Source organism: Periplaneta americana, chromosome 9 (assembly GCF_040183065.1).
Source record: "Periplaneta americana isolate PAMFEO1 chromosome 9, P.americana_PAMFEO1_priV1, whole genome shotgun sequence".
NCBI classification, from domain to species: Eukaryota; Metazoa; Arthropoda; class Insecta; order Blattodea; family Blattidae; genus Periplaneta; species Periplaneta americana.
The window spans coordinates 14,979,751-15,000,918 of NC_091125.1; the positions used below are offsets into that span (position 1 = coordinate 14,979,751).

At 36.2% G+C, this 21,168-nt stretch overlaps 1 protein-coding gene across 7 annotated transcripts in view; it reads right to left on the minus strand.

Moving 5' to 3' along the window:
• wb (wing blister) overlaps positions 1-21,168 on the minus strand; it is a 1,096,738-nt gene that overhangs the window by 754,643 nt on the left and 320,927 nt on the right. For all 7 annotated transcript variants that reach the window (XR_011333780.1, XM_069834429.1, XM_069834431.1 and 4 more), the window contains one exon: positions 2,067-2,293. Coding sequence is in view for 6 of the 7 variants with exons in the window: in XM_069834429.1 (XP_069690530.1) it covers positions 2,067-2,293 (227 nt within the window). In the remaining variant the exon portion in view is untranslated. The remainder of the gene's footprint in view (positions 1-2,066; positions 2,294-21,168) is intronic.

A 21,168-nucleotide genomic window follows, 5' to 3' on the forward strand; every position in this document is an offset into this window, starting at 1 on the left:
ACCCTGCATTCCTATTCACCCCATTTTATGGAACATTTCCACTTTGATTTCTTTTGCAGTTTAAGCTTATATTGCGCTTCATTGCCTCTTTATACCATCTACCTGGTAGAGGGGAAGAGAAGGCCTGATGGCCTTATCTCTACCAGGTTAAATAAATAAATAAATAAAATAAAGATCTTTCTTTTAATTACACACAAGTAAAAGTGAGAAGTTTTGAGCTAAATTGACTCATTTTCAGTAATTTATTGTGGTGCTTTAAAACAGCAGTCTTGGCTAACAATTAAACTTGTACATTTCCTTTATATGTTGACATTCATAGCACGTAATAAAGCAAAAGGCTTACACAATCAAATTGTTCAGGATTGGTCTTTCATGAAACTTATAAAAGTACGAAAAAGTTATACTGACAAGTGTACAAAGAATCCTTAAGTAACAAAGCAAAATAGTACCGTAATTGTACAACTTAAACTGCCATAAATACTTTATTCCGAGACACCTTAATACGGAATTACGTTACTGATCTAGTTCAATCAATTGCAATAACGAAAGGAAAACGAAATACCTTTGCTATTCCATATATTTTTTTTACAATATGCAGTACATTATCCAAGTTAAACCAGAAACAGAAAACAACGTCAAGACAATTTGGTTGAGATTAGAGTGAAGGAAAATGGGTAATGCACAAAAACTAACTATGCAGATGGTATCAGTGTTGCACATACGCATATCATCATATGATGACGCAGAATATCTGCATGGAAATATCATATGTACTTCGGTACATTAAAATAATATATATGATATGCGTAAATCACTTCGTGATTTAAGACGGCGCTTATTCTGTCGGATCCCGGCCAACTAGTCACTCATAACGAGTGCACCTCAGCACATGTGTGGACTTCGGTCCTACGTTCATAGACATCTATGACGTAGTGCAGAGGACGGCCACTAGAGGGAACCCAAGAGTTGGAGCTTAATCTGAGACGATTCTGTTCGACGCCGGGGTTGTATCTGGTGTGGCTTAGTGGATAAAACATCAGCACATAGAGCTGAAAACCCGGGTTCAAATCCCGGCGCCGGAGAGAATTTTTATCCGTTCCATTACTCTTTCATCGTATGATGACGCAGAATATCTGCATGGAAATATCATATGTACTTCGGTACATTAATATATATATATATATATATATATATATATATATATATATATATATAAATGCTGGATAACTTTCGGTGCTGGACCCTGGACTCATTTCGCTGGCATTATTACCTTCATTTCACTCAGATGCTAGATAACAATATCACTTGGTAAAGCATCATAAAATAAATCGATTAATAGGAAACATCATCTGAAATAATAATTGCAGTAACCCTTATTTTCTCCATATATTATTAGTATAGATATTTTTGGCACTTCATATACTAAATGACTAAATGATAACATTATCCACGATTACAACAGACAGTGTCAACTGTTATGTAGTTTATACAGGTTGGAAATAATATAACTGTGCACATTTTAACAGTTTATTCCTTGGATAAAGTACAACAAAAAATTCTAATACGGGTATCATATTAGTGCCAAATGAATACTTTTCTCAGAAAAAAATAATTTTTCCTTAAATGTTAACACTGTTTTACTCAATAGATACTATCTGTACGATTGTGATTTTTACTCTTATCATTAAAGAAACTGATAAGCAATGATTTATCCCTTTGCAGTTTTTCAATAAAATGAACGGTTTTCTTGCAAATTAAATAAAAAGATTAACATGTATCATTATTTCCTGCCATTAGGAAGTCTCGCAACCAGGCTGCAGTAACCAAGAGATAGACTGCTGCTTTTCAGACTTGAGTTCATGTGTGTATTTGTAGGTGACCTGGTGATCAGTGTTGTCAAACTACACAGACTTTCAGCCTAATTTTCTAATTAACCATGCACTTAAATATAAAACGCATAATAGGCTTGGTTTATTATTTCTTCTAATATATTCTATTTCTCCCTTCAATCTGCACAGTTGCATCACTTACACCCTGTATAGCTGAATAGATATATCAATGTGTACCTCTCACAATGATTTCCTTCATATCCTTGAGGACAGTCAGTACATATGTAAGTAGTACTGCTGCTATCCTCTGACTGAAGCTCACAGTTGGGACTGAAATTGTTACTGATTTCCAGAAGGGGACAAGCACAGCGCTTGCAATCTGATGATAAACCTCGTGTTGCATCACCATAGTAACCAAGTGCACAACGTTCACACCTAGTACCATTTGTGTGATGTTCACATGCCTGAAAAAAAAAATAATAATAATAATAATATATATGGAAGGATTCTTACACCACGAAGCTCTTTACTGGGTACAAACGCCATGGGACATAGGTCTCATCACTTTACTGTAGTGCCAGTAGATGTTAGGCAGGCATTAGAAAGATGTTAGTAATGCTGGAAGAACAAATGAATGTGATCAGTGCACAGCTGTGTAGTCATTTAAAACGAGGTATAGTCTACAACAATCAAATTTTTATTTGTGATACATTCATCAAGCAATCTTCATAGACCAAAAATCGCAGAAAACTTAAGAGAATGCAGTGGCGACTCATAGTCATATGTCCAAGACAGGCAAAATTTACAAAACACAATCACATAATAAGCCTAATACATATAGTGATCTGATCACCAACCATCTACATTTCAGGGATTCACAACTCACAAAGGAGTGCTTATTTTCCATTCTATATGTTAGTAAACGTTGCTAGAAATGTTTCGTTTGCAGTACCTATATTCCCTTAATGCACAGGCACCTGACGTTAATATATAAATTTTAAAATTAAAAAAGTGAGAACTATAATGAGATAGAGACTATTCAGGATAAATTATTCACTCTAGCCAACAGTAACAGTGGTGGAACCAAAGAGAAACGAAAAGTGATATGTTTGTTGAAGTAGAGGAACGAAAAATATATTTCTTTACAATTGTGTTCCCAAAAAAGGTAAGATGTATTTTATGTATAGTAGGTACTTGGCTTCTAGATGAGTCATACATACCATAAACAAAGAGCGTTGATTCAAATCGAGCTCAGTCCATCTTCAAAATAAATGCTATTTGAAACAGATTCCCCCTATTTCTGTAACAATAAATCGACCTCTGAAATCTGTTTCTTTCAGAAAGTGCTTCTTCAGACTGCTACAGAAATAGGGGGCATCCGTTTCAAACAGCATTTATTCTGCGGATGGACTAAGCTCATTTTGATTCAACACTCCTCACAAAAGACAAATTCAGTGGCAACGCCAATTTCACACCAGAATAAGGGTAGAAATTTGTTGTGAAAGTAGTGGCTGGCAGAGAGGTGGGATAGCATATCTTGCATGCAAGCTTTTTGGTAGATACATTGATAGAAAGCAAGTTTTCGTAAGGTCGAGCATCAGTTACAGGTTAGATATGGTTAGGTCAGGTTTTTGATATGATTTGCATACACATTTTAGTCCACAGACGAATAAGGATAGATATCAGTCATTTCAGAAAATATGAAACCAAACAATGAAATATTAAAAATTCATAAAAAGTATTGTAATATTAATATTGTAAAGAACAAACTGTGATCTTAATAGATGGGAAAAAAATAAGTCATAATTTTATGAATTATTTGTTTTGCTGTGCCCAAAGTGACAGTGATGATTACTAGTAATATGTTTGCTCCGCAGATCAATGTTGGGGAACTTCTATACGATCAACCAGCAGATATTTATGTAATGTAGTAGGTATCAAGGCATGCATAAGTGATGTTTGATTTGTGAATTGATACTGGTTTGATTGAAGAAGCTCTGCTGCACTATGCTCTGGATTAACTCAAACAATATGAAATATCAGGTCACGTCCATTACCAAAGTAGTGCAAAAGTTTACATAACTTTTAATAGTGCAAAAGTTTATATAACTTTTGATTGGAAAGTCTTAGATCATTACGAATTTCACTTCAAAAGTTAGATTTATTTTCTTAGACAGTATACTGACAAGTGACTTTAAATCTAAAAATTATTTCCATCCATTTTAAAGAGGGTAACAGATGATAGACAACTGCATGATGAAAGTTTTATCTGCTATGATTTCGTTCTCTTTTATCAAAATAGATGATGAGAACACCAAAACAGATTCTAATGGCAAGATCCATAGAAAGAAAGAAAGAGAGCCCAGAAAAATGAAGAAATATCTGCAAAACGATATGGAAAGAAAAAGGGAGTCTTGGCTTAAAAAAAAAGTATTACTGTCCGATAAGAAAAAAACTAGAATCCAAAAGACATAAAGATAGACAGAGACAACATTTCTGTAGATTGAGAAAGAAAATGAGGATATCAGGGACGTCTACAAAGAAGAGAGAAGCATTTAAGTGCCCTCAGACTTTCGGGAATGCTGTAAAAAGAAAGCAACACTGTCTTTGCCTGAAAGCAAAGCTGTTGTGCATGAGCTAGTGTGGCATACACTAAATCCTTAATTTTGCAAGCAATTGTTCAATAATTCAGTAACATTAAGAAAAACAAATGAAGAAAGATACTCCAAAGTAATTGAATTTTATTGTCAAGTTGGCATAAATTGCCAAACTCCTGGCAAGAGGAACGTAAGATCTTTGAAAAGTAAGGTTACTGAAAAAAGAGACATTACCAGTTCGGTTGAATTTCCTATATCATTTTTTTTATTTATCTTGAAAATTTTCCTGTGACATTACACTACTTAAAAGCATTTACAGTATCTTTGTCACATAACAAAATTCTTATTTTGTGCTATGTACTTATTATTTAAATAGTATTTCTGTCACATAACAAAAATTTGTATTTGTTTCTTACTTGCAAAATAATTATTATTGAAGTGCATTATTAAGTCCTGGCATATAAGATATTGCTATAATATGCGCACTGGAAGTAGAGGCGAATCTAGCTACTTGGTGCCTCTAGGCAGAGAAAAATATTTCCGCCCCATATTTCGCCCTATATGCGTCGTTTGGATCAACTGAAATAATTGATTTCGCGTCATTATTGTTTCAAATATCGGAAATGAGTGACTCAGATAAAACATACATTCCACTATTTTCGGTACTGTTCACCACATTATTACACTCTGATGTATCTGGACTCGAATTGGAACAAGATGGTTGTGTTTTTTTTTTTAAATAGCACACCTATTTTTGTACCTTTTCTCACAATTTTCTCCCTTTTTATTGCCTTGTCTTTCACGAGTTTCCGGTATTGTTGTTTAGTCAACTGTCCAAAGACAGATTTGGATCCCACAAGTGACAACATCAAGGCAACACTCATGAGGCAACTAGGCCAGGAGATAATGGGATAGTCGACCTGGTTGGCAAGTTGGTATAGCGCTGGCCTCCTATGCCCAAGGTTGCGGGTTCGATCCCGGGCCAGGTCGATGGCATTTAAATGTGCTTAAATGCGACAGGCTCGTGTCAGTAGATTTACTGGAATGTAAAAGAACTCCTGCGGGACAAAATTCCGGCACATCCGGCGACGCTGATATAACCCCTGCAGTTGCGAGCGTCGTTAAATAAAACATAACTTTTAGATAATGGGATAGGGTGGCCAGTTCCTTTCCCCCTCCATTGTATACATCACTGACTAGTTACATATACCACTAATCAAGACAACAGATGCACAGAAACGATTGCTCTTCCTCAGACACATATCGTCAAGTGAGATGTACTGCTCGATAATAGACTGACATATCAGCCAGAACCTCAACCAGGGGTGTTTCCAGTATTGAGAACGACTTAGCTTGGACTCGAATTGGAACAAGATGGTTGTGTTTTTTTTTTAAATAGCACACCTATTTTTGCACCTTTTCTCACAATTTTCTCCCTTTTTATTGCCTTCACTTTCACGATTTCCGGTATTGTTCTTTAGTCAACTGTCCAAAGACAGATTTGGATCCCACAAGTGACAACATCAAGGCATCACTCATGAGGCAACTAGGCCAGGAGATAATGGGATAGGGTGGCCAGTTCCTTTCCCCCTCCATTGTATACATCACTGACTAGTTACATATACCACTAATCAGACAACAGATGCACAGAAACAATTGCTCTTCCTCCGACACATATCGTCAAGTGAGATGTACTGCTCGATAATAGACTGACATATCAGCCAGAACCTCAACCAGGGGTGTTTCCAGTATTGAGAACGACTTAGCTTTTTGCGACTGCCACTCATTATAATGAATATTAAAATATAAATCATCTAGGTACAAAACAACTGCACTCTTTACCGTTTCAAATTAAACTGAACTGCCATGCGTCACGCTGCTACAATGACTGGTGGTATTTCTGTGAAATGAAGTCTGAATGGGTATTATTGAGTGTTGATACTGCTACTCTTATGACAAAGTTTGCGGCATATCTCATCACAAAGCTTATGATTGCGAGAAACGAAATTTGCCTTCCTAACATATCATCTTTCAGGTTATCGCGTGAGACTCTCATGGTGAGAGGGCATACATAACATTGAAAAAACTGCTATGATCGTTATTGTGACACTATTATTGAGAAACTGTCCTTTCCGTTGGCAGATCGTTGATTAAATTTGAACTGATTGTTGTCAATGTTATTCATATCCTTTTCATTGTGCAGTCAATGAAGAGTAGCCACTGGGCACTGAACGAATATTGCACACTTTTGTTACTACCAATATGGCGCTATAAACCAATTTTCAATACTTTTATCGCAATCACAACACATTTAAAATCTTACTGTACCATATATACAGAATTATTACTACATTAACACATTTAATATATCACGAAATATGTAAAATGAAATTATTATGAAAGTCGCCATTGCTTCTTCTTCAAATTAATAGTATTAGTACGATCTACTTCCACTAGACGGAAACTGACACGATTGGCAGAGCTGGCAATACATGAAAACGAAATGATACTAAGTGTGAGGAATGTTACTACAAGTGTGTAGTATTATGTGACAGGTTAGGTTAGGTTAGGTTTGATTAGATGTGTATTATTTGACGGATTAGGTTATGTTTGATTAGGTGTGTAGTATTATGAGAAAGGTTAGGTAAGGTTTGATTAGGTGTGTATATTATTACTATGTTGGCAACACTGAAACTCACTGTTACATGAAAGAAATATGGCGGTATTCTTCGTTCACCCACGACGATTTTCGTATATAAGTAAGGTTCGTATTTAGGGTGGGCTGGGTGGGCTTACAGATCTCCCAGTGATCACATCAATCATCTACTACTCAATATTTTAAATCCAAGGCATTTTGAAGGTATTTTATCAAGTTCCTGTAGTAGACGGGACATAAGTAACATTTACCCATTGTACATTTTAAGTTCATGTACTATTTTACAGAATTATGAATAAAATTTAAAAAATAACAGTAATAGCTTAAAAACTGCCCACTCAAATCTGACTAAATCTGCTCCTGACTGGAAGATGTGTACACATTGTTATACCAATTTTAGACAGACAGACAGACAGACAGACAGACAGACAGACAGACAGACAGACAGACAGACAGACAGACAGACAGACAGACAGATAGATAGATAGATAGATAGATAGATAGATAGATAGATAGATAGATAGATAGATAGATAGATAGATAGATAGATAGATAGATAGCTAGATAGATAGATATAAATTGCATAAATTGTTTCATAAGTTATAAATTCTTATATTTAATGCCATATATACGGATTAAAATAACATCTCAAAAGGCTTCAGTTGCTCAAGTCACAGCAGTTACCTATATCAGTCACATACATTACCCAAACAAAAAAATATTCAAACTTAAGTAATTCTTAAACAAAACTTCTGAGTATAGTATTTATTTTCGGATTTTAAACTCATTCTAGGTAAAAAAAAAAAAACTGTTATATAATGAACCAGAATCGCAGAAATATCAGACCCTGTAACAACATGCAATATTTTCCTTCCATGCGAGTCATGTCCATTACCACACTTATTACTGCTAGATATCAGAGTCTTTCATAAGTAACGAGTCTATCAAAATATCAACTATTTTGGATAATTTTTTGAAATGATGTTCATCTTCACGAGAAAGAACTCTTCCCGATGCCATACAGTCGATTTTAAAACAAACACCCCCCTCCCCCATTGACAGAGGAAGCTACTTATCCATGTGTAATGTGCATTTGATGCCAACTTAAAATGACCTGGAGCATGGCCTTCTATACGCCAAGGACTTAAAATGACCTGGAGCATGGCCTTCTATACGCCAAGGACTTAAAATGACCTGGAGCATGGCCTTCTATACACCAATGATAATGGCACATGGCTATGGCTATACACATTGTTGTGACAGAGTGGAATGATAAAATGCCACGCAGCCTCTTAATGTCATTGCAGAAGAGAAAGCTTGCTGCCTGGTTTCCAGGCAGGTGGATTGGTCGCACAGGCCCAATCTGTTGGCCTCCACGATCACCTGATTTGACTCTCCTGGACTTCTTTTTTTGGGGATTCATCAAGGATCGTGTCTATGCGATTAAGCCTCGCACCATGCCCCAATTAGTGAACTAATTGAACACACGATACAAATGGTTATGCCTGACATGCTCATCAGAGTCCATAAAGAGTTGATACATCACTTACATTTGTGCATTCAGCAGAAGGAAAAGCATTTTGAAAATTGTACCCCATAATTTATCAACAATTGAAAGTGTTTTTACATTTCTTATTCTTCTTCTTCTTCTTCTTCTTCTTCCAATCCCTAATGCTGTTAGGCGTTGGGTTCACCTCTCTCCATTCATCTCTTCCAAATCTCTCTATCTTTACACATTTTCTTCATTTCAGCCATTGTCTTTCCACGTTGTTGTATCATTTTCTGTACAGTATTTTCCCACTTAAATCTTGGTCTACATCTTCCTATGCTTGCTTCCACTCGCATCTCCATTACCTGTTTAACTTTCTTTTCCTCTGTCTTTCTATAATTTAGTTGCTTTTCTTCTACATTCACTATTATTACATTCTCTATTATTATTTCAGTCATTGTCTTTCCACGTTGTTGTATCATTTTCTCTATATAGTGTTTTTCACTTAAATCTTGGTCTACCTCTTCCTATGCTTGCTTCCACTCGCATCTCTGTTACCTTTTTAACTTTCTTTTCCTCTGTCTTTCTATACTTTAGTTGCTTTTCTTTGTGGTGTGGTGCACCACATTTATTCTTTTGCCTTTTCCCAACATCTTTCCCACAGTTTTGTACTTCATATATATTCTTAATCATTTGCCTGTAGTTCTGTTATATGCTATCAGAGTGTGTGGTGTTTCCTTTATTTTTTTTTTTTATTATTTTTCTTTTTTCTTAATAGGGTGCATTAGTTTACCTTTATTCCACCTATCATATTTGTTATTTCTTTTTATTCTGAGAGCTGCCATTTGATTTGCTGTTTCGTAAAATAACGGCTCTTGACTTCCAGGTTGTTCGTCCCGGCGGGAGAGACCGGAGCAACCACGACGAGGGGAGTCTTGGGGATACGATGGTGAGAGGACCTTGGCTGCGGAGTTACCGTAGTTCTACGTGTATGGGGCGCCATGTTACCTGCACAGCTTGATTGGACTCATTTCGGCGGCTGGTGGCTAATCACATCGGGTGATGGATGCATACAGTGTGTCTATGTTGCACGCCACCAAACTCCGTAAGGATATTCAGCCTTCCATATGGTTGATTGTGGATATTCGTCTGACTTCTGCAAACCAAGGAGTTATTTCCTGATGCTGGTGATTGTTTGGAGCTGACCGACTTATTCCAGCATTATCTTCGATTAACAACCACACTACGGCTTATGCCATAATATTCGCTAGTCAATCATCCTGCCTGTAAGTGATGGACTGAGATAACTGGACTGTGTGCCGTTTTATTTCAGCACACTACTTTTATTTTCCTTTTCCTTTCCTTCTTTCCTTTCTATTCTTATTATTTTATTTTTTGTATTAGTTTACCTTACTCTTCATAGATGGCTTTACTTTTCCTCCATTTTCTGTCTTACTTTCTCCTTTAGATAACTTGTTTCCTTTCTTCCATCATAGCTCATTTATTTCCTTACGTATAAGGAGCAAACTTTTGTTATCATGTGATTTGGGTTTGGTTTATGATTGGATATTTCGAGGGAGCATTAACACTCTGTTTGACTTTAAGGGAGCATCTTTTAGTGATCACGTGATTTAGGTTTGGTTTATGATTGGATATTTCGAGGGCGCATTAACATACTTTTGATTTTAAGGGAGCATCGATTTTTAGAAGTCAGTTACGAAGGAAGGATGGGGCGACAGCGGGGTTAGCTGTGAGTTACGAGGTGATCGTGTTGAGAGAAAGTTGGGAAAAGTCTGGTGGAACAACTCATTGAGTGAGGTTGGGCGACAGCGGGGTTAGCCGTGTGTTACAAGGTGACCGTGTTGGGAGAAGGTTGGAAGACGGTTGGGAAAAGTCCGCTGGGAATTGAGAATGAGTGTGTTAAGCATCTAGCTGTGATGTGATACCGGATCAACTGAGAGTCGAACAGGTATTGTAATTTATCACCTGTAACAGTTGTTCTCAGTCTGTGAAGTGATGTACGGAGAGAAAGTGGATATATGAGAGTGAAAGTGAGAGGTCATTGTTGTGCTGGATGTGAATACGTTTCTACCAGATTGTAACAGTTTTTGGGGTATCATTACAGAGTTGGTTATGTGTGAATTATGGTAACAGTGTGGTATCAACAACGTGAAGTATTAGTACTTGGGTTTCCTCAAATGAGGCTATATTAATTGTAGTGCGTTTGGTTACTTAAAGTTATGCAGTGGGAGACAAGTTTAGACTTGCAGTATTTATTACTCATGTTTTCAGCTAGAGAGAACAGATGGCATTGCTAGCCCTGGATTTGATGAATGCCAGGTCTGTGAATGGAAGGTATCAACTAATTTAATTGAAGAGTAAATTACCAGTGATTACCGTTTAGTGTGACAACAGAGTACAGTCATTTTTCCTGTTGGATAGTTAATAAATGTTCTTTGAATGAATTTAAGTTTATATTATGTGTTTTTCCTGAATCACTTTGGCAAAGAGATTGTCATCCCGATCATAACGTTCTATGGCAGGGTAACCCGGTACTTTGAAATATTGTTGGTTCAATACATATCTCTAACAACTAATCAGAGTGCACAGTGCTAGGCCGTTTCAACTGTGTGACCCCAACGCATGAATTTCTACTCGAGTGGATGACGTCAAGTTCATATTTTAATGGTGTGTTTGTGTCAGGTTCTCTCTCCATATTCGGGATTACTGCGCTGGTTTGGTTATTTCAGTTTGGTTTTAATGGGTTAGATTGTCAGTTTGGGACTGTGTAATTGATCTTTTATGATTAGGTCTTTGGGAGTTGTGTTTGGGGTTTCTGTGTTAATTGGCTTAGGATTATAGGTATTGTTTAGGTATGGGTTTTACAGGATTTTATTAGAGCACTCTCTTCAAAGGGTTGTAAGAGTTACATGAAGTACCATTTCCAGATTTGTTTATTATGATTGTAATTGTTATCTAGTGCACTAAGAGCATAGCATATTTATTATGTTTATGGTTTAAAACCTGGCTTCAGATTGTGTGTTTATATTATATTTTGTATAATGTTATTAAATGTGTAAGTGAAGTCAGAATTTCAGGCAGTCATTAATTACCCACTATGGATTCCTTGGCCTCTTTATTTATTAGCAAGTTATGACGATCACAAACAAAACCCCACCCCACATCTTCTACATTCTCTATTATGGATTTCTTTAGTTTTACCTCTTCTCTTACTTTTTCGTTTCTTATTCGATCCCTTCTAGTCTTTCCTATCGTTCTCCAGAGATACTTCATTTCCATAGCCGTTATCTTGCTTTTGTATTTGTCAGTTAGCGGTACACTTTCTGTTCCATATTGTAGTATTGATTTTATTATTGAGTTATATATTTGCATTTTGGTCTTGGTATTGATCTCTTTTTTTCTAATACTGTGTTGCTTATTTGGTAGTAGGCTGTTGTTGCATTTTTAATTCTATTTAGTATCTCTTGTTCTGTTCTTCCATCATTGCTAATAATAGTACCTAAATACTTATAACTTTCTATTCTTTCCAGTATCTGATCGTTGCATGTAATATTTAATTCTTCATTATGTTTATTTTCTTTAGATTTCCACATGGTCTTACTCTTATTAATATTGTAACTTTTTTACAAAACAATAATGTAATTTTATTCTCACAACAATAATCACTTTCTACAATTTAATTTAAACACTCCCATCAACAATGAGATTTCTACTCCACACAGAAACACAGTATTCGTTATTGCACTCCACAGACGACAATGACAATTCACTTAGATTATTGCGAACAACAATGTACTCCTAATCTCAACTAATGTTCACAAAGCACTATTTACAGCACAAAACTGTCAGTTCTCAGTTCACAGTTCGTTTGCCTTGGCTAGTTCTTCTAGCCCAGTCACTCAAGTTCACAGTATCTCGAACCCAAGACCTTCAGAGACAGTCCACTGAACTTCGAACTCAGGTCCCCCAACTGCGATCCACTGCACTCGAACTCAGGACTTCCGGCGACAGTCCACTGGCCAGGATGCTCATGCAGCTGCAGACACACTCAAGTCGAACTCTGGTCTCAAAGCTGGGTTCACTGCTACGGAAGACTGGCTAGCTTGCTGTCCAAAAACTAGCAACGACTACAACTAACTCTCTTCGAAGGCTGCTCGCTTTTTATAAGTTAAGCCATACTTTCCAGAAACTACGATTTCAAGATCATTCTCGTTACGACAATCAGTTCGCCTGGCTTCCAGCTTCCCCCCTTTTCCTCGCACAGCACATGCCCTAGGAAGTAGATGCATGTGCAACTTCATTTGCCGCACCCAGCCACCGCCGACCTCGCCCTCCTTCTGCCGGTCGCGAGATCGAATCTCACGTGGCTGTCACAATATTAATCAGCATCCCTTTTCTTAATAGTTCTTCATTCCATTCAGTTATCATGTTTTGTAGTCTTCGTTGTGTGCCTGCTATTAATACAATGTCATCTGCATACAGTAGTGCTTGGAGATAAACTGGTCGTAGTCTCCAATTCCCAACTTTAATTCGTACTATTCTCCGTTTACATATCTTAGGTATTTCATCCATAAATATGATAAACAGAAGTGGGCTAAGGCTATCCCCTTGTTTCACTCCTTTTCACATTTTAAAGTCTTCTGACATTATCCCATCCATTCATACTAATCCAACCTTCTCTTCATATGTGCTTTTAATAGCCTTAATAAGTCTTTGTGGTACTGCCTTTGCTTCTAATGCTTCCCATATATAATTTCTTGGTACCAAATCAAAAGCTGCTTTTAGGGCTATAAAAGCAAGGTAAAGGTCCTTGTTCTTTTGTATATTTTTTTCTATCATACTTCGTATTGTGAATATATGGTCCTGTGTTTGTCTTTCTGGTCTAAACGAAGCTTTCTCTTCCAAATCATTTTCAACTACTAATCTAAGCCTTCTCTCTAAGATCCTGGTGTATATTAGAGTTGTAAACATGCCAAAGTAAAAGAATTTGGATAGCTGGTGGTGGCCAATATGACAGCCTTGGTTTTAGTGGCAAATATGTAACATAATATGGCAATGGTTATATGACAGACAACATTTTAGATTTTCTTGTTGTTGCAGAAGGGTACTACTATTACAGGTGAATTGGAGAAACTGGAGTACAAAATACTGATCGTCTCTTATCGGTATCTAAAGTCTTCTGCCCTAACCATCATTAAATGCCTCACTGTGATCTATATTTAGAACACTTCCGAAAGAATCATGAGAAGTTATACACTCTGCTACTGTCTTTAATATCCATTATGCTGATACTTTTGCAGAAAAAAAAAACATTCTTCTCTTATTGGAATTAACCTTCCATTCACCGCAATTACACCACTCTGTGTTGTTATTTTTGTTCTCAAGTTAACGGACTTCTAACAATTCTACACTAGGTTCCTTTTGGAGTTCGAACTAGTATGGTTTAATTCTGGCTAGAGTTGGGAACGGAGTGAGTAGAATTGTTGAGTAACTCGGTTCTAGCGGTTCAATGCAAGGGCGGTTATTCAGGTGATGTAGGTGAAGTGTCACTTCACGTATTTACGTGGAAAACAAAATTTTGTCTCATATTAAGAATTAATTCCACTTATTACCGATACCATATTTCTAAAATAAAAAAAGTTTTCTTTTCAGTCGTTATATAAATAGTATAAATAGTACTTGTAACCGTCCGCTGAGTAGAATAATGTCAACTGTTACGAGCGCCGGGCGGTGACTATTGGAACTTACAATACTGTAAAGGTGAAATTATTTGGGCTCCCATTCTCATACAGCACTTGGGTTCCATGGTAATGTGACGTCACACACTAAAGAAACATTATATGAGTGAAGTGCGTTTCTGAATCTTTCAGTTACGGAGAACTATCAGGCTTCTTGTAGGCGGAGTAACCAGTTTGCAGATCTAACGGTACTAATAACAGAGATGGGGTGAAGCCGGTCTCCAAGGCCGGGGACTATTGTTTAAGGGCTGTGAAATTTTACAGTATGTACTACCTGACTCGAGAATAGTATTCTCATTTCTTGTTTCCAAGCATCCACCCCTGCAATGGTAAATTAGCTGGCTCTATGTTATTTTATCAGGAATATACCCCACATACATTCGCAAAGTTCAAAATTTGTTTTCCGCCGCGTGTATTATTTTTTCTCATGAGCTCATGATCTTGTCAGTTTTGTCCCAACGCTTGTATTTGAAAGTTTAACGCGTGCGTAAATGTACGCATGTAGTTTAATATTGTGTATGTATATATTAACTTATTATTTAATGTATTTAGAATATATTAGTGATAAGTGTACATAGTGTATTAATCCTACATCATAGTGTATATTACATGTTTAATCACTATAGTGCTATTATACAAATCCTTAGATACCAATACATAGAAAATGTTGATTAATGAGTGCGAAATATGTATCCCGAATGACACAGTTTGTAATTTATTAGAAATGTCGTTTTGTAGACTTAAATATGAGGATAAAAATGATGGTTTAAATTCTGAACGACCTACAGTTCCATTTGTTATTTGTTTTAAAAAGTGCTAAAAAATATAGAAGTTGTATAAAATAACTTAAAAAAATTCTTCTTATGAAAGAAGCTTTTCTGTTTGAAAAGATTGAAAACTTCACTCGGAATGCTACATCACAGAGAAACTTTCATTACTAGCCGATAGCTTTGCATAGAGATATGCTGTTCACCCTCAGTTAAACTCAAGCATTTATGAAGACATCATCGACAGGTTTGCTGCTTTAAAATGTAGGAGCATTGACTTGGTATGCAAGAAATTGGGTGAGTCCTGAAATAAATTAATTTTCCTGTTTGCATGTGTTCTAGAACTATTAAAATTGTACGTAGTTTACGAATAGTAGGCCTACTCATTATATTGGTAAAACTGTTCATGCATTTGTGTATGTGAACAGCACTTCACCTATTTTTTTACGGCGAGCCGCTACTGGTCCAATGTGCTTGGCAGCGGAGCACTGAAGTTACTCGATTAACCATAGCAGTTACTGGTCAGTTCAAACGTTCAAACAGAGTTCACGTGTTTCACTTAGTTCTAGCAGACAATGAAACGACATACTGTTCTCCAACCAGGAGATTAACCGTGGAAGGAATGTGCTTACTATTGCATCATCTATTGGACCGAAGTAGATAGATAATATTACCGTTATAACGTCAGTTTAAAAAACATGCACTCTCCTGCATATGTTATTTCCTGTATGGAGAAATTAAAAGACCAGGAAATTAACCGTGATCTAATTTTGTAACTAGGGTAGTATAAGTATGTGTGTATCAGTGTTATCGTTTATGGTTTGAGAGTTAGCAATGGAGTTGCGTGTATCCGCGTGTGTGACCTTATGACATCAACATTCATTCACAGCATTTCCCCACTGCGTCTCATTCCCCTGAGACTTCCTCCTGGTTATAGTACAGTAGGTACTATTGTATTTAAATATATCCTGCCGCAGGACAAATTATCCCTAAGATGGGCTGAAAAATGCTATTATTGAAGAGGAATTCATCCTATATATGACCTGTCAACTGGGCCTAATGAACACTGACAGTCTGTACATATTACTGTACATAATAATAATAATAATAATAATAATAATAATAATAATAATAATAATAATAATAATAACAATAATAATAATAATAATAATAATTTCTATTTCGATCACCGGCCTCTACTGGATTGGATGCTTGGTCATTATTCACGCAAAGGATCACTGAAATAAAACTCATAATACTTCAAACAGAATTACTTCAAACAGAATTCTGCATTTTGTAATAGAGTAAATAATGTCACTTAGTTGTAACTTAGTATTATGGGGTGTCACATGTGACTGAAAAAACAACTTATATTGTGTGTTATACATCAGTATATGATTATATCTCGTGACAAGAATATAGTACGAAATGGAAATATAAAAATTGGAAATTTATTCTTTGAGAAGGTAAAAAATTCAAGTACCTTGGAGCAACAGTGACAAATATAAATGACACTCGAGAGAAAATTAAATACAGAATAAACATAGGAAATGCCTGTAATTATTCGGTTGAGAAGCTTTTATCATTCAGTTTGCTCTCGAAAAAGCAGAGAGTTAGAAATTATAGAACAATTACATTACCAGTTCTTCTGTATGGTTGTGAAACTTGGAACCTCACTTTGAGAGAGGAACAGAGGTTAAAGGTGTTCGAGAATAAGGTGCTTAGGAAAATATTTGTAGCTAAGAGGAATGAAGTTACAGGCGAATGGAGAAAGCTACACAACACAGAACTGCACACATTGTATTCTTCACTTAAATAATTAGGAACATTAAATCCAGACATGGGTAGAGTGAAAATGTATGATTTTTCACTTTCTTTTAGAAATCGAGAATGCTTGGATGTGCAAAAGTTGTTGCGTTTTATACCTAACATAACCTGAAAATTTTATGAAAGTCGTATGCTATCTCGAGGTGCCACAATGACCTTAAAATTTTAGAATAATACAAAAAATTAACGTAGCAGATAGCACCAGATAATCTTAAGATCATTGTTAATCCCGTGATCGAAAGAAATTTATATTTCACATATCCCGAAATATGTTGTTAGCTATGCTAACAGATGCAAGGGAAGCTATCAGGAAACTAGCTTCTTCTCATATTCTTAGGACCAGAGACAAACAACCCAGTAAGAATGTAAGAAAATTTAAAGTACCCAAGCTGAACTTCATGCTTCGGACTACTATGAAATTTTAAGTCATGAGAGCTACATTGGTACTGAACAGTGGCGGCTTGTGGGTATTGAATTCGGGGGGCTGCATACAAGAATAAACCATGCAACGTACCTTATTTAAAGATTAGTTCCATGCGCCTTGTCTTGTAGGTTGCAAACTTTTGAATCATCTTCTTATTAAAATCCGATATGTCGTTTAACATAGTCTTTACAATGGAAAACATAGCTAATGCGGTCAACGGCCCAGGTCAATGGCATTTAAATGTGTTTAAATGAGACAGGCTCATGCCAGTAGATATACTGGGATTTAAAAGAATCCTGCGGGACAAAATTCCGGCACACTGGTGACGCTGACATAACCCCTGCAGTTGCGAGTGTCGTGAAATAAACCATAATTTAATTTTTATATGCAGATTTGAACCTTAGAAATATCTAACTGGCGATGTTGTAGTTGATTGTATAATATATCTATATGATACATCAAAAAATGAAAAAAAAACTGAGCCAGAAATTTGAATTCAGGATTTTCAATAGTACGCAGCAGGGCACTTGCCTCATTTATTGTGATGTTGTTAGATGTTTCAGATTCCATTATGGTTTGAAAACATTCTAGCAATGGCTCCTTCTTCTCATGAATAACATTTACTGTTCTTATTTTAAAACTCCATCTTGTTGCCCCAGCTAATGGAATTGTCTTTGAAACACATTAATCTAATCTAATGGAGATCGAGAGAAGAAAGCAGAGATACTGGATAAATCAGCAAAAAATATGCGAGCTTTGTAGGCTGTTTTGTTTCGCGGCTCTTTCCGTTATGAGATTCAACTGATGGGCACTTAATTTCATATTTCTCCTGAATTGTTAAGGTACTGAACTGAATAGACTGTAAATATTGTACAGAATTAAACATCGTCGCACTTGTTATACTCACAACATTAAAGAAAATGTATTTAAAACTGCGCGCTACTGACAAACTGCTGCAAATTTTGCAGCGCTTGGAAACTCTGGATTCACGGCGAGGGGCAGCAGGGGGAGGAGTAAAAGTAACGCGCAAAGCATCAGAGACGAGACTGGCAGCTCCAGGGGAGGAAGTGGCTTCACCAATCTGTCCTTTTGTTTGGCTTCGCTCTGGCAGCACCAGGGGAGGAAGTGACTTCACTAACGATTGCGTGCATGTCAATGAGAGCGAAATTTAAAAAACAATTCGAGCCGCTAAATAGAGACTGTATAGTAAATGTATTTCACAACATAAAACGAGACAAGAGCCACAAATGTCTGGGGGTGCTGCAGCTCCGCAGCCCCCCTTCGAAAGCCGCCCCTGGTACTGAACCACACTACTACCGAGAAGATATCAATGATAATAAGCCACTGACATTTCCAAAGTTCTTATGTCATACACAAGCAGTAGAGCAGTGTGTTCAGCAGTTTATGAACGACAAAGGGACGGATACATCAGAGCGAGACTGAAATTTAGGACTGTTACGTCTCATTAAAAAAAAAAAAATCATATTTAATATAATCAGTTAATAGTTCTTTATAGTTTATTTGTTATTCACTTACACTCACAAACTACATTTAAGAGCTGTAATTTACTTGATCTCTGATGTGAGCATACTTATTTTTCATGTTCATAAATTTGTTTTAATTTAAATAAATAGCTTTTCCTTTCAAAAACGAGTTCACATTGTTTCAACTATAACCAATTAATCAATAGAAATTTTTAGCCATATTTGTGATTTTTTAACACTTCTATAAAAATTCAGATTTTTCAGTGTTCTTCTAGCACTTGCAAGTTGAGTTTCAGAGAAGATAATTTTTTTTCTTACTATTTACACTTCCGCTAACATTATTAAAACCCTAGGTACATGAAATTTGAAATGATAATTCATGTAAAAAATTAAAATATTAATAATGTAAGATATAATCTTTGGGGCTCTTGTGACACCTGAAAATATGACTCCATTAAAAATAAATTTAGCAGGTAAAAACTCTCATAATGGATCAACTTTTGCACGCCCAAGCTTTTTGATATAAGTAAAAAATTTTTTCACACCACCTAATGGGCAGGGCATGTAGTACATATGAATGAATCCAGAAATGCATATAGAGTGTTAGTGGAAGACTTGTGGGGAAAAGACCTTTGGGGAGGCCAAGACGTAGATGGGAGGATAATATTAAAATGGATTTGAGGTGGGATATGATTGTAGGAACTGGATTAATCTTGCTCAAGAAAGGGACTGATAGCAGGCTTATGTGAGGGTGGCAATGAACCCCTGGGTTCTTTAAAAGCCATTTGTAAGTAAGTAAGTTATACGTCAGTATCCAAAAGACATGGCAAAGATTCAAAACATCCAAATGTTTCATATTTTAATACTGTAATTAATTTTTAAATTCCTACAATAACTATTTAAATACTAAATACTATTATTAAAATATAGATAAGAGCAGAAGCAGCAGAGACCAGACACGTGAACATCGATTCTCAGAGCATATACAGTAAGCATAAATCAACAAACTCACAAAAAGGATGGTCAAGGGAGACCTAAGTAGGTACAACAAGAAATTAGTGGAGCAAGAGATGAACATAATCAACTAAAAAACCTTGGAAAAACTAAAACAAAAATTAAGCCAAGGTAAGCACTGCAACAAGAAAAGACATTGTAACAATCACAAGATAATTCTATGAAGAAAAAAGCACACTTCCTAATTCTGCAGAAGATCTGATTCAATTCATTTCACTAGATGAGGAAGCTCCTCCAACACTCCCAATAACAGAAAGTGAATGACAATGAAAGAGCTCAAATTCGAAAAATCCCTAGGGGAAGATTGAATAAGAAACGAATATTTCAAGACTGTAGAAGAAAAAGAAGAAGAAACCAACAAAAAACTTAGTAGACTGCTCCAATGAAATCACGCAGACTAAAACTAGGTCTGTTGTACACACTGGTGAACCAATACTTTGATGTTAATTCATAAGAAAGACTCAAAGGAAGACATAAACAACTACCATCTCATAAGCCTAATGCCCACATTACATAAAGTATTTTCTAAAGTATTCACGAAGAGAATCAACCACTGTAAAGAGGAGAATCAACCATTGTATAGAAGAGATCCAACCATAGGAACAGGCTGCAGTTCAAAGAGGCTACTCAACAACTGATCCTACAAGCTACAACACAACTAACAAAAAACATTAAGAATTCAGCTTAAACTTATACATTGCATTCATAGATTTCAAGGTGAGCCTTATGACCCAAACTATTCATCAGCCAGCTAGAGAACATCTTACACAAGATAAACGAAAATTACAGAGTTAACATAAATGGGGAGAAACTATTTAATCTAAGATTTGCCAATGACATCATACTTCTGCCACATCTTCTGACAAGTTACATGAAGACATAACATAGCAGGCAAGCGGGACTAATGCTGAACCCAAAAAAAGTTGAACTAATGTGACAAATAGAACATAGGATGCGATAGTAAACAACCAACAGTTGGAATACATAAAGGAGTACACATATCTGGGCCAGTCAATATTCTTCAAAATACCAGTGACAGGGAAGTACAAAAGTGCATAAGAGCTGCTTGGAATAATTTCTCGAGCCTCAGATTCATACTTGGAGAAAAATCTTACAGTTTGCAAATAAAAAAACAAGTAATTCATTCTGCCAGTACTTCTCTAATCTGGAAAGAAAAGGATAATGTCCTACAACGGATGCAGTATGCTGATGCCTCATAAAAGTGTGTATAATTACCATCACATTGGATGATCCGAGACAAAACCATCCAGTCTGAGACAGAATGTCTGATGCAGTATACTGGAGGCCTAAACAGGATGTCC